Source organism: Bidens hawaiensis, unplaced genomic scaffold (assembly GCF_021521415.1).
Source record: "Bidens hawaiensis isolate Kalapana, Puna unplaced genomic scaffold, B.hawaiensis_p1.1 tig00011131_1, whole genome shotgun sequence".
Classification (NCBI taxonomy): domain Eukaryota; kingdom Viridiplantae; phylum Streptophyta; class Magnoliopsida; order Asterales; family Asteraceae; genus Bidens; species Bidens hawaiensis.
In genome coordinates, this window is record NW_027491859.1 from 244,667 (window position 1) to 259,693 (window position 15,027).

At 34.8% G+C, this 15,027-nt stretch overlaps 1 protein-coding gene across 1 annotated transcript; it reads right to left on the reverse strand.

The window, feature by feature from the left end:
• Positions 1–10,123: 10,123 nt before the first annotated feature.
• Positions 10,124–14,246, reverse strand: LOC143537153 (protein NDL2-like). Its single transcript, XM_077030980.1, has 11 exons — positions 14,106–14,246; positions 13,072–13,171; positions 12,897–12,994; positions 12,708–12,796; positions 12,520–12,580; positions 12,345–12,431; positions 12,191–12,268; positions 12,040–12,096; positions 11,731–11,786; positions 11,471–11,606; positions 10,124–10,664 (listed from the first exon to the last, which is right to left on the reverse strand). The coding sequence occupies exons 1-11, from the start codon at positions 14,166–14,168 to the stop codon at positions 10,446–10,448; spliced, it is 1,044 nt and encodes a 347-aa protein (XP_076887095.1). The 5' UTR covers positions 14,169–14,246; the 3' UTR covers positions 10,124–10,445.
• Between the last annotated feature and the right edge of the window lie 781 nt (positions 14,247–15,027).

Here is a 15,027-nt window from a genome sequence, read left to right on the forward strand (position 1 = left end):
TTGATACGGTTAAAAGATTATATAAACAATAAGTGTATAATAACGATCTTAGGGATCATATTACAGATTGGACGCGTTAATTGATAATGATTGTTGTTACCTGCTTGCATGTGCTAAGGTGAGTTTCACGAGCCCCTTTTTCTGAATTGTTTTCAAATATCTTTCCGGGGCGGAAAGCATGTTACTATTGAAATGTTTAAATACATACTGAACGCATGGATTTGCGTGTATTTATAAATATTTGATTGTACGGGAATCGTACGGAATGGGTACAGGACTGGGTTAACAGTGTCCCCAGATGTCTTTGGAAGTGTTTCCGGGTTAACATTGCCCCCGGAGTGAGTACATACCTGGGTTAACAGTGTCCCCAGGGGTTCCTAGAAGTGTTTCTGGGTTAACATTGTCCCCAGAGTGAGTACAGTACTGGGTTAACAGTGTCCCCAGATAATATTATATTATGATATGGATTTATCATGGTTTACTCAAATTGTGAAACTCACCAACTATTCGTAGTTGACCCGTTTTCTCACATGCTTTTCAGGTACAATTAAGATGAAGTAATTGCTTACGTGCTAAGTGCTTGATGTGTGTAAGATTTGCGTGCAGGGTGTTAGGAAACATTATAACAAATAGAATTGTGTATCGTATTGTATGATGTGTGTATCACCTAGACGGTAATGAAATACAAGATAATGTAATTTGAAGTATATTATTGTATTCAGTTTTCTTTATAAACAATGTGGTTGATATCAGAGGTGTCTATTGCATCCCGTTTACGTTTCCGCTGCGGTTGCGGGGTGTTACAATGGTGCTTAGCTGTACGAGGTAGCTTAGTTATGAAATCCATAGTGACGTGTTCCCATTTCCATTAAGGTATCTCTAAAGGCTGCATCTTTCCATAAGGCTTCTGATGTTCGGCTTTGACTTGTAAGCAAGTCAAGCACTTACTAACATAATATACCACATCATTCTTCATATTCGGCCACAAGTAGTCTCTCTTCAAGTCTTGATACATCTTGGTGGATCCTGGATGAATCGAATATCTTGACTTGTGAGCTTCATCTATGATTCGACCTCTGAGATCTCCATGGTATGGGATCCACATACGGTCAAACCTAGTCTTAACACCATGAGTATTTTCCATCAACTCGTCTTGCTGGCCATAAACTCTTTCCTTCTTTACTAACCCTTCGTCTACTAACACCTCTGACTGTACCTTGATGATTTCTTCAAAAAGACTTGAGTTCATGATCAACTGGTATGACTTCATTGTTGCAATGACTTCCTCATTCTTACGGCTTAGCACGTCGGCAACCACATTAGATTTACCAGGGTAGTACTTAATATCGCAGTCGTAATCCTTAATCAACTCCAACCATCTCCTCTGTCTCATGTTCAATTCCTTCTGCTCGAAGAAATACTTTAAACTCTTATGATCTGTGTAGGTGATACACTTAGTACCGTATAGATAATGTCTCCATATCTTAAGGGCATGCACTACAGCTGCTAGTTCTAAATCATGCGTCGGATAAGTACTCTCATGGACTTTCAACCGTCTAGACGCGTATGCTATAACCTTTCCTCGCTGCATCAACACACAACCTAGCCCTTGATGCGAGGCATCAGCACACACAACCAAATCCACATCACCGTCGGGTAGAGCAAGAATTGGAGCTTGCGAGAGTCTCTTCTTTAATTCTTCAAAAGCTTCTTCTTGGAACTTTCCCCAACTGAATACTACCGACTTTCGGGTCATTCCGGTCAACGGTGCGGCTATCTTGGAAAAACCTTCGATGAATCTCCTATAGTAGCCAGCTAACCCTAGGAAGCTTCGTATATCAGTTGGATTCTGTGGAGTCTTCCAATTAGTTATCGCTTCAATCTTAGCTGGGTCGACGGTAATTCCTTCAGGATTAATCACGTGACCTAGAAATTGCACTTCTCGCAACCAGAACGCGCATTTCGAAAACTTAGCATACAACTTCTCTTTCTTCAGAGTCTCCAATACTTCTTTCAGATGCTTAGCATGATCGAAATCGCTCTTTGAATAAATCAATATATCGTTGATGAAGACAATAACTGACTTATCCAACATTGGCCGACACACCCTATTCGTCTTGTCCATAAATGTTGGAGGAGCATTTGTTAGACCGATTGACATCACAAGGAACTCGTAGTGTCCATACCGCGTTCGGAACGCCGTCTTAGGGATGTCTGCCTCCTTCACCTTTAGTTGATGATAGCCTGATCTGAGATCTATTCATGAGAACCAACTTGAATCTTGTAGTTGGTCGAACAGATCATCAATCCTTGGCAAAGGATATCTATTCTTTACTGTAAGCTTGTTCAACTCGCGATAGTCTATGCACATTCTCATACTTCCATCATTCTTCTTCACGAATAACATTGGTGCGCCCCACGGGGAAACACTTGGTCTTATAAAACCTTTGTCAAGGAGTTCTTGCAGTTGGGACATCAGTTCTTTCATCTCGGATGGTGCTAGGCGGTAAGGCGCTTTCGCGACGGGTTGGGCTCCTGGTACTAAATCTATCTGGAATTCTATCTCTCGCTCCGGTGGCAACCCCGGAAGATCCTCTGGGAATACTTCTGGGTAGTCGCGCACAATAGGGACATCTTTCATTTCTTTCGTCTCGGCCGTAGCGTTGACAACATACGCCAGGTAGGCACCGCACCCTCGCCTTAACAAACCCTCGGCTTTTATCATCGAAATGACATTAAGCCCAGAACTTTCCTTATCACCATAAACCGTCACCACGCTACCATCTAAGGACTTTAACCTTATTATCCTACTCTTACACACTATCTGAGCTTCATACTCTGACAACCAATCCATTCCCAAAACCACATCGAACCCTCCTAAGGTCATGACATAGAAGGTAACAGGGAACTCATGCCCCTCTAACTCTATCTTACAGTCTTTAACCATTTTCATTATTTTACCGAGGTGTCGCTAGCAGTTTCTACTATAAAGGTTCCAGACACTCGGCAACATTTCATTTTAGCTAGTTTACTAAATGGGGTATCTACGAAACTTTTATTCGCACCCGAATCAAACATTACCGAAGCAGAAATTCCGTTTACTAAGAACGTACCTGTCACAACGTCTGGAATCTGTTTGGCTTGCTCCGAGCCGACCGCCACTCGGCAAACCCGGCCGGGTTTTTCAAAAACGGGTCAAATACCTCACCCGGACCGGTTTTGAGACAGCGTCCCGGTCGGACCGGTCCGACCGGCCGGGCCGGGTTTCAAAACAGTGCATGTAACATTTGTTAATTTTCAAACCCGAAAACCCGGACCCATTTTAAATTCTCGGTTTTGTTCTACTTAAATTTATATATTTTTATAATACTATTAATTAATCTCAATTTTCGTTTCATGTATTTTATGTGGTCATTTCTATGCAAATATACTTTTTACCACCCTTGTAGTATTGCATACTCATTTAAAACATTCATAATCAAGATAATTTATTCATGAACTTCTCATGCAAATCATTATAATAAATCTTGGATTATTATTATTACCATCTTTTTCATATTATGTTTTTTTAATTAACTAATAAAAATAAAGCAATGAATTTTTTAATTAAATAAAATTTACTAAAAGAGTTAAACACTTTGAAAACCTTTTAAACCATTTTAATTTTTGTTTCTAATTATATTAAATATGATTAATTTTCATAAATTCCATAAGACATAACAACTCTATATTTTCACTATAAAAGGAGGACAAATCCTCCATTATTTTTCACACCTCAATCCATTATTTTCTTAAGATTGAAAGCACTAACAAGTAAGTTTTATGATTCCATGCATTTTATAGTTTTTGTTTTGATTTAATATTGGATGTTCATAATTTGTTCTTCATGATCATGTTACTTTTATCATAAAAATATTATATTTTGGTTTTAAGAATCATTATGATTATGGATATCCAAGATAAACACTTTGATTTTTCTAAATCTTTGATCAAAGCTAGTTATTTTGCAAGAACAAGCATGAATATATATTTATGTAAATATTATGATTTGTTGATCATCATAAACTTATAAACTTTCTTTCAAATAAGATGATTTATAAAAATTTCCTTTATTTAAAATATTTTACAATAGATATAACATATTTCATATCTTTAAATTAATAATTGAGTAAGTTAATTATTGTTTATCTTATTTCAACATAAACTAATATTTATAATTTCTTTAAAAGAGTTCATGCAAAACATTTAAGTTAATTAATTAGTATATTAATTACTTATGATACTAGAATAAAATAAAACACTTAATCATTAATGGTTATTAATATTGATATTTAATCTTATATTAACAAGTTATAATTATTTATCTACAAATCATATTCAACTAATAAACATCAAATGATTTATATAAATTTATTCATTTTTGTTAAACTCATTAAAAATCCCCAAGTCCCCATTTTCCATAAGTTAATGAAATAGATATTTCAATAATGCATAATTTCTAAAACCAATATTATTTAACTTTTATAGTCCCGATAGTTAGTCTTTAAATTTTGTATTTCATTTTTAATTATAGTTTGTGAGGTTCGATCGTTTCAATTTTTTTAAACGCGCTTTTGGTTATTATTTCAAGTTGTCTTCAATCTAAAAGGTGAGTTTCTCACACCCCCTTTTTACCCTTTTTAACTATTTTGGGGTAGCATATATATCCTTTCAACATAACAATTTCGTTTATTTATTATTTACAAACTACAATTCATTACATGGACTTGTGTGTTTATTTGCTTACTTGCTCAAAGATTACGTGCTCATGGTTTCCTCATTAAGTATGATCATACGCCCCCTATGCACTCAGGACCTCGATGTTATGAGTGGAATAGGGACCCCCGACCTGAGTACGTTGGTTGTTACCAACGGAAATGACACTTACTTGCGCTATTATCCGAGTACATTGGTGCACAATCCCAACTGGAAAGGACCTTACTTGCTCATTTACACTTGTTCATGGAATTGTAGATTTTTATGTACTTATATCAAAACTTGTGTGAACTCACCAATTTCATTTAGTTGTCATTATTTTATATATATGTTACATGTACCTTATTTAGAGACTGCTGCCGTCACAAGGACACTAGAACTTAGGTTATATTAATAAATGGATAAGCTGTTAATTGTTCTTGTATTTTCCTTGTATTTCTTGTTACAAACTTGTGTACTTGATGTTTAAATTAATTAATAATAATATTGTCACTTAATAGTGTCACATGTGTTTTGGGGAATCTGTACGTCACACTCAGGTGTTTCCGCTTTAGCCGGGGTGTTACAGATTGCTATCAGAGCCGTGACTATAAGATAGGACATTAGACGTAGTGTCCTAGTTGGTTATAGCTTATTTTTATTTATTTAGGATTGCATGATTAAGAATTATGTGGGCCCTATTTGATTATTCAATGCACATTATTTAATTATTATTGATTTGTTTATGCCTCATGTACACAAATGATGTTATACTTTGCCTCATGTACACAAACATCACACACAAGTCCAAGGCTTATGCCTAAAACAAAGATTTTCAAACATTTTTCAACAATCGATTTTCTTTTGGTTTTTCGATATTTCTTCTTCTTAAATATGGTTTTATATGGAGGGTATGTAGTAAACTGTAAGGGGGGCATGTTTGTTTTCCGAACTCTTGACACCAAGGTTATTGAAACCTAAGGATAAGCAATGCGCATAAATCCCAATCAGACGCGGGACCCGGTTGCTTACCTGGAGAGTTCGGAAAGGGCGTGAAACCTATTAAGCCAAAGCATACACCTTCAATGCCGTATGAATCACAACTTTAAGCTTTCAAACGTGACCATGTGCTCTTTGTGAAAAGGAATATGGTTACACTCTTAATGATGTCACACAAGTCATGGTGGTTCATGCGACGTGTGATTTCGATGTTTTACAACATGTTTTAACTGAAAGGTTGTAAAGTCATTGCGATACACTAATACCCAGCTTTTGGTTCGATTGTACGTATTTTGATTATTATTTTTTGTTGTAATACGAGAATCGTCGAATTTAAACTCTTTTCATTATTTATTATTAAGATTTAAAATTGAAACATCGAAAAGTCATGGTGATACATGAATTGTCGAGTTTCAATTTGATTATCTTCTTTATATATATTCATTTATTATTACGATTTAAAAAAATTGAAACTTCGAAAAGTCATGGTGATACATGAATAGTCGAGTTTCAGTTCGATTATGTTATATTATATTAATTTACTATTATGGTGTAAAATTTCAATTCGATTTCACTATTTATTGTTAAGTTTAATTCTTTTTCCATATGATTATTCAATAATTTATGAGATTTTCGTTTATTAGAAGGTGAAAACTCATGACGTTTTAAGGTAATTCCAATTTCGATTTTAAATTTTGTTTCATTCAATTTCTTTACTTTACTTGTTTTTATTGATGTATCTACTAGTCGTTTTAAGACTTACATCCCAAGTCACGCGAATTCTTCACGTCTCGTGTTATGCCTTCTCGTTTTCCTAGTTTTCGCACTCAACCCGCAAAGTGTCAACCCAAGTTACCATGTAATTGACCGCCGTGATCCCGATCATCTCACGTTTAACAATACCCACCTTCATCGCTATAGTAAATTCAAATTCAAACCCAACACAATTCTTGGAAACCCAAACCAAACCCAACCGAAAAGCCTCGCACAGAAACACTCCCTTTGTATAGTAGGTGTAAATCCCACCACTTTACTTCCCTGAAATGTTGATATACTTCAATTTGTGGTATATTCAATTACCACTTATTGCTAAAACCTACCCAAACTCAACGCTACTCACCCATCTACAATACCTGTACCTAACCATTTGTCTCAATCATATGCGTGACCACACGCTTCAAGCCTGCTACTGTTATAGTGATCCAAACACGCCTACTATGCTTCGGAGGCCTAACTTGATTCCGCCATGCATTACCTTAAATCGCATTCTCTAACCACTTGGAGCTCACTCGTAGCCTTACACCCCTACGTAACCCCTTCATACTCGTCAAACATACTTATTTCAATTATTATTATTTTAAAATCATGAATATTTTTCCGCATTCAATATATATATATATTTACAAACACCTTACACTTATGATTTCAAATCATCAAATTAATTTAATATAGTTAATTAATAAGTACTTATCAAGTTGATAATTTTCAAAAAGACTTTAAGTCAAACATATGGTTATTATTATTACTATTATTATTATTATTATTATTATTATTAAGACAGAATTACAAATTTTGTCCTTTAAAATAAGACGAATTACGGTTCGTGTCCTTTTCTAAGTTTCCTTGCAGGCGGTGTACTTTAAACTTTTTTTTTCTACACGTTATGTCCTTTACGCTAACTGGGTTAGAAAAACTCAGTTAAATGCCCTCACGTGAGGCGCATGTGAGGGCATTTTTGTCCTTTCACCTGTACCTGCAACTTCTTCTTCACCTGTACCACAACCATCCAATCTCAAACCATTCTTTCTTCTCAATCATCACCACTCACCATATTTGTTACTGATTATCTCAACCCCAATTTCAAAATCCCAGCTCTCCTTGAAATGGATTATCTCAACCCCATTCAGTTATCGCAAATCATACCTATTCATCTATTCCTTATCATATTTTGCAACAGATTATCTCCCCTTTGAGTTTGTCCACTGCCACCGTAGCATCATCTACGGCAAGACACCAACGCAGCCACCGCCGCATAGCCCACCACCAAAGTTGACCCATCCACCATTTCTCTCTCTCTTTCTCTCCCCGACAACCCGACAACCGTAGCATCATCTACTGGTTCATGGCGACATGAAAGGGTACAAACCCTCTCGTTTTCCGGCAACCCTGAGAAGCCGTTTTTGCCAGCGATTCTGGTTATTGTAGTATCTGAAAGCGGTTCCAAGTCCAATCGGACCAGCTGAAGAATGAGTGAAGGAACCACCGTCATGGCTTAGGCAGAAACGAAGGTCAAGATTTAGGTGCCGAAATGGCTCCGGCGGCACAAAGGGTAGGGTTCAGGCGCCGCCATGGCTCGATTAGGGTTTTGTTTTCCAGATCTTAATGGCGTGGTGGTTATTGTCTGCCGGAAACCCTAATTTCATATCCTAAGTGCGATGGTGTGATTGTGGTTGTTCAGTGGTGTGGTGTGGTTGTCCGATTGTGCGACGGAGATGGTGACGTGGACGGCGATGTGCCGGTGATGAACGGTCGGACTGTTACTGCTCCTATGCCGCTAGATTGAAAGCTGCCACTGATTATATCTTATTAATTGAGATATGCAAAAATGAAGAAGAAAGAGAAAGAAGAAGTTGCAGGTACAGGTGAAAGGACAAAAATGCCCTCACATGCGCCTCACGTGAGGGCATTTAACTGAGTTTTTCTAACCCAGTTAGCGTAAAGGACATAACGTGTAGAAAAAAAAAGTTTAAAGTACACCGCCTGCAAGGAAACTTAGAAAAGGACACGAACCGTAATTCGTCTTATTTTAAAGGACAAAATTTGTAATTCTGTCTTTTATTAATATTATTATTATTATTACTATTATTATTATTTCATTACTACTAGTATGGTAATTATTATTATTACCACTATAATTCTTATTATATATAATATTTTCAAGGTTAAATAAAAACGTTAAATAAAGTAAAAGCGTTGTTTTAAACAAGTACTAAGACCTTGAGGCTATTATATTAATACCATAACAATTCTATCGAAACGAATCATTTTTAGTTGGAGATTCTCTTTAAAGTTTTCATAGGACGCCACCATAAGGGAAACATTTATTTTATATTAAAAATTTTATAATATTGTGACGCAAACTTCAGCACTAGCTAAGAAATTTTTTTTATTATTATTACTAAGCTTTTAAAAAAAGTTATTATTATAAAAGCATCGCATTCTTTTTCGGTTTTCATAAACTTAAGCGAATTTTATAGAGAGTATTTTCCATATCCCCTCGTCAACGCCAATAAATTCAATTGAGAAATCGTGGCACCACCCTCACAGTAACCTTTATACCTCAAATCTACCGTCGAGAAGATAATTATCACAAGTTTCGTCTTGTCTTATTTTGTTTATTATTATTGTTTTCTTTTCTTTTTATACACACACACACACACACACACATATATATATATATATATTATTCTATTTGAATATAACCAAAGCAATTTTACGTATCAAATCCTTTCGAGGATTATTTATGAAGTTTATAACTGAGTATGACTATTTGTGATTGCTGAGCCATTTTCGTTGTCATTCATGGTTGCATTTCTAAACTTGTTTAGTATTATCTCAATCTCGCGTTTTATGACCAATTTCCCATAAACGTAATCGTTTAGTGGAAGATGGGATTTCAAATATGTTTAGGTACATGTTGAATTTATATTACTTTTACAAGAATTGTTTTGATTATTTTTTTGCTTCTTTTTTTCGTCCAATGTTTCACCAAATTATTTCTTGATGTATCATTAATCTGAGATCATAGTTTTATTTTGATTTCGAAGTTTCAAGTATATACTTGGTTAATCTTGCTGTTATTCAAAATTAATGTTTTATTGGGAATTTTCATTCATTAAATGAAATTTCAAATTGATGTTTTACGTTGTTCTGACTCCAAGAACTCAAACTATTTTGATATTTCGATATTAAAGTTTCATTTATCTATTTTATGTCAATGCGTTTTCGATTTACATGTTGATATTTTGTTAGCTTAATGCTACATTTAATTTTCATGTTATTCTCGACTCGTTATTTCATACTAAGAACAATTGTTCAAATTGTAACTTCAAATAAAACCAAGAATGTGATATGTCCTTTGAGAAAAATAAAAAATAACAAACAATTATAGGGGATGCGACAAAAAGACTGGTTTGTTTTCACATGCTTTCATTTAACTTAAAAAATGAATGACCAGAGTGATTTTAAAAAACATTAAGGATGATGCATGCAGGCTGATACAAACCTATCAAAATTAACCGGTTAGGATTTGCACCTCTAACTGAATCCATTGATTTTCATTCAAGTATAAATGAACAAACGGACGGATAATAAGCATTATCATGTAAAATCCAACATTGGTTACATGACTCAAAAAGCGACACAGGCGTAAGCTGATAATGGGCCGGGTATTAATCAGTTAATCACCACACGCGGATTCACTATGATTAACAATCATCCAGTTGTCCTCTTAAACTAGATATTAATCATATGAATACAACATTTATTTTGGCAGATATACATGACTATAGCCCTTTTATAGTTAATTTTTTAAAGTCTATTTAAACTCTCTCTCTCTGTAAACCTCGCTTCTGTCTATATACCTTCATCTATTCCTCCCATATAAGATACATAGAATTACAAAATCTTGCAAACATACCTTACCTCTCTTTTCAGATTTGTGAAAGTCGAGTTTTAATGGGCTTTAGTTTTAAGCCCATGCTTTCGGGTGTATAGAGCTCGGGGGAGATGGAAGTTGGGCTTAACGGGCTTCGTGGGCTTACGTCCATCTCAGAGGGCCGGAAGAGCCCAAAACCCATTAGAAAATATTCTAGTGGTACCAGCATTGCGTCAGGTTGCTCCTCCGTTACAATCGATCCACATCCTTGAACCTATAAATGCATACAAGAATATGTTCATGTCAAGTAGAACAGTTGACTTTTTGACCCGCTTGTTCCGTTCTCAATAGAGGTGCAAAATGACTTTTTGGGTAGTGGGTCCAAACATGTTCGGGTGGGTAGAATTAGATTACTTTTAGTAAAAGTCAAAATGGGTCAAGTTGACCTGCCAACACTTTTTGTCCATTTTCAAAAATATAAACAATTTAGCACATTATTACAGAAAGGATACTATTAATTACAGTCAGTGATGGGCATGAGACCAAAAAACCTGATCTGTAAGGACCGTAACCAAAAATAGTGAACCCAAATTAATAACCGATGGTTTGGTTACATGTTTTCGTAAAAACCAACTTTCGATTCACTTTTGGTTTTGTATGTAACTAAAACCTAACTGTGTGTATGGATTCTTATTTTTTTATTTTTGAATGTTAAGTAATTTGTAAGAAGTTAAATAAAAGTTCAACCTCAATATATAGCTCAAATGTAACTAACAAAAACTTTAGGCCCAAATTCATTATTCTAGGCCAATTTATTGTCAGCCCAAACGGTAAAACCGAAAAAACCAAACCGAACGGTTTTCGAAAACTCAAATCAAATTTTTGGTTTTTTGGTTCGGTTTAAGCCCAAAATCGGTCCATGCATACCCTAATTACAGTAGAAATTTTTACTACAATTTAGGACAACTTTCACGTGCGAGCTGCTTATATTTGACCCACTCAACCCATATGGGATAAAACACGAACCAGTTAACCAAATCAACTAATTTGTAACTAAAATGTAGACTGATTGTTACATACCTCTACCAATGCACTGAATCTTCTATCTAATTTTGAAGTCATGTGAAGAGAATCAGAATTAAACGGAGAATATTCACCCACAAAGATGAGGGACCGACACTGCAATCTCTTCAATCCTTCGGTGATGTCTGGTCTCCTGAGAACAATTTTTCACGCCTTTTATAAATAGTTAACGTGTTAAAAAATATAATATAAACTTTCAGTAACTGTGCTATTAGCTATTACAACGATAATATTATGTATTAGAGTGAGATATTTACTCATTAATAGCTTCAAGAAAGTTGAGCACATTTGAACTTCGCAACTCACCAAGCAACTGCAAAACAAAGAAGATTTTGTTATAAGAAACATGATTCAAAAGCTGTATGCAATATTAATAATGAGAAAATTATACACATGTTTCGAGCAAGTTTGCATTTTTTAACGGTGGGTCCTAAATGTTCAACCCTCTCACAATTGTTTAGAGTAAGTTGGCGATTCTTAAAATCTAGGGACCAAACTTACAATATGGTCAAACCACATGGACCATTTGTGCAATTTTTAATTAATACTTTAACGAAAGAACTTACTCTTCTACATGACTGTACTAATTCTGTTTCGGGAATTATCGCTGCTCCACGAACTTCCTGTCATTTAATTATAAAAAAATATAATAAAATCATTTAATCATCAAACACATAAACACACAACTAGAAAATATACTGATATAGTGATATACACCTTGCTGAAATAGCGGATTAGCAGTAACTCCTTTACTAAACCACACATCCCATAATAATAAAGAATGTTTGCCATAAACTGCAAACAAGAGATATTACATAAGTAAATGTGTCCAAATTGTCACATTTAAAAAGAATATTTTATAATATTTAACCTTGTTACACAACCATTCGGTCCACGAAGGCGGTTTACATAGAGGGGAAATAAGTATGAGACCGAGCACACGACGTGTGTATTTTATCTATTAGCAAAGAGACAAAAATACCCATCAAATTTTTTGCAAATTGAGAATTTGAAAGTTCACACGATATACAAAAGATGTGACTTACTGCAAACAGGGTGAGTATGTATGCACCAGCAGTTACTCCCATGCACATAACTGCACCGAGTCTGCAAAAACAATTAAAATTTTACCCTAAATAATTGAACAAATAGCTTTGTTTATGTTCATTCTTCTATTAAATAAACAAACATAAATGAACGTTTCGATAGGAACTAACATATATTAAAATTTTACCCTAAATAATCAAGAACCTCAGCAACCTGATCAGCTAAATCATCAACAGATAATGCAGGATAATCATATGACGTTGCAGCAGCTCCCAACTGCAAAAGCACTTAAGGATATACAATATAAGAAAATATTCATTTAAAGAAATACAAATATGTTATGAAAAACTAAAGGTAGTGATTATCGATTACCGACCTCATGGCCAGGAGGGGTAATATGGTAAATACAAAAATTATGAATCAGCAATGAAAATGCCTCAGGGCATAAGAAAAGCCCTTGGAAACATGACATATCTGCCAAATAAGCAAACAAATGCATCATTAATAATAGGACAAGCATTTGATATTAATTACGCAAAACCATCACTTACGGTTTAAAGCTAAATCAGGATATGTAACCAGAGGTGGCTTGTCTTGGTCACCGAATATGGCAACGGATACAAATCCATTGGAAGTTTTTACAAGGTGTTCCTGAATGCAATACAAAGGATACAAATTATTATTATTATTAGGTCGAGAACATAACTAAGATAGTTTCATTTCAGTTTGTTATATTCAGATAGAGACAATACAAATTTATAGCGAAAGGTCCCCGGAATAAATTTTTGCCATATTATCATATAATACAATCAAACTTCAGACAGACAGGTACAACCGAACGTATGGCTAGAGGTCCACTGAACCTAGACAAATACAATAAGTATTGCACCAATTTAATACACAAAAGTATAACATTGCTTCACAAAAAGCACTCTTCCGTAGAACTGGCAGATGGATACCTGTTTAGACACGATAAGATCTGTTTGGGAAAAAGGTACACCATGCAATTAGGGGGCTAGGGTTCATCGTTTCTCATTCTAGATATATAAAACATATAACTGTCACGCTCAAACCACCAAAGCCAAGTGTTACACGAGTCATTTTTATGTTTGTTACTTGTGTTAATCGTGTCGTCTCTAACCTGTTAAACACGATTGCTAGCCCTGCTCTTCCGCATTCAAAAGGGATAACAAAAAATATAAAGTAAATATAAGAAAATGATTTATGTGTTTAACAGCAACTACAGCCTACAAATAACAAATCTCAAACAGATAGATGCAACAAGATTACACAATGTTGAGCAGCTTACATGACTCCTCCTTTTATTTACAACAGTTTCCGCCAATTTAAGAAAGCGATGACAATAACTAAACAGCATGAGTCCTTCCATGGTTAAGCATTCACCTACCATTTACTTAGAATATACTCAACCATCAAAAGCAAAAAGAAAGCACATACATACATACATTATCAAGTAGAAGATTAAACATTTAAACATACATAACAAATGAACAAATCCCACATTTCAAGATAATTGAAACGTATGAATATTTACATAAATATTTTGAGATATAATTTGCAAAACCTTTGAGGAAACAGAGGAGGTTGAATCCATGTCAATGGAGATAGAATCGCTTGAATCCGCCATGGATGTTGTTATTGTTATTATTGAACAAAAACCTCTAACCTAATGTTTCAAATTTGAGAGAGAAATAAATATAAATATAAATATAAATGTTGGATTTGGAATCCATGGGTTTATATAGAAATCTGCGTTTGTAAACGTATGTATGTATGTATTTAAATAAATCTTTACTATAGGCATGATGTTGGTTTTTGTCACCTAAGTTTTTACTTTTCTTGCTTTCGCCACTTTACTTTCAAACTTGTTATTTCTTGCCTTAATATTACCATCAAATGCCAACGGTGGGCGGCGTTTTAGCCCATAACGCCTCTATAAGGCCTGCACTACACTTGATCTAAGTAGTTAAGTTGATAAGGCATCCTTACGCATTTACTTTCTTAATTTTGAAATATTTGAGGTAAAAAAAAATGGAATAATATCAATCAATCAATCAATCAATCAATCATACCCAGTAAAATCCCACCGACAGCAAAGCTATAGGTAGGGTCTGGGGAGGGTGGGATGTAGGCACACCGTACCTCTATCCAAAGGAATAAAGAGGTGGCTTCCAGAGAGACCCTCGGCTCTAAGTACATGTGTATGAAGCAAAATAAAGGAAATCAAAGTTTAACAGTTATATAAAAACTACTACTAATTATAATAATATTAATAATAAGGTCACAGTTTAACAGCAATATAAAAGCTAATAATAATAATAATAATAATAATAATATATGTAAGGGAAATACCATTATGGTATGTGACCTAAATAAGTTAAGTCTAAGCCCTAAGTTATTCAATTCTCTCTAAAAATCCTTAACTTTAATTCTACTTCTCCACGAATTCCTATCCTCAACCATGTCCTCGGAGAGGTTTAGGTCTA

Bases quoted from the DNA above. Each gene is read 5' to 3' on its own strand.
- LOC143537153 (XM_077030980.1), bottom strand. From the start codon at position 14,168: ATGGCGGATTCAAGCGATTCTATCTCCATTGACATGGATTCAACCTCC. The intron at 13,172-14,105 runs GTTTTGCAAATT...TATTGCATTCAG, and splicing joins CCTCCTCTGTTTCCTCAAAG to GAACACCTTGTAAAAACTTC. The intron at 12,432-12,519 runs GTAAGTCACATC...CTTTGCTAATAG, and splicing joins ACATACTCACCCTGTTTGCA to ATAAAATACACACGTCGTGT.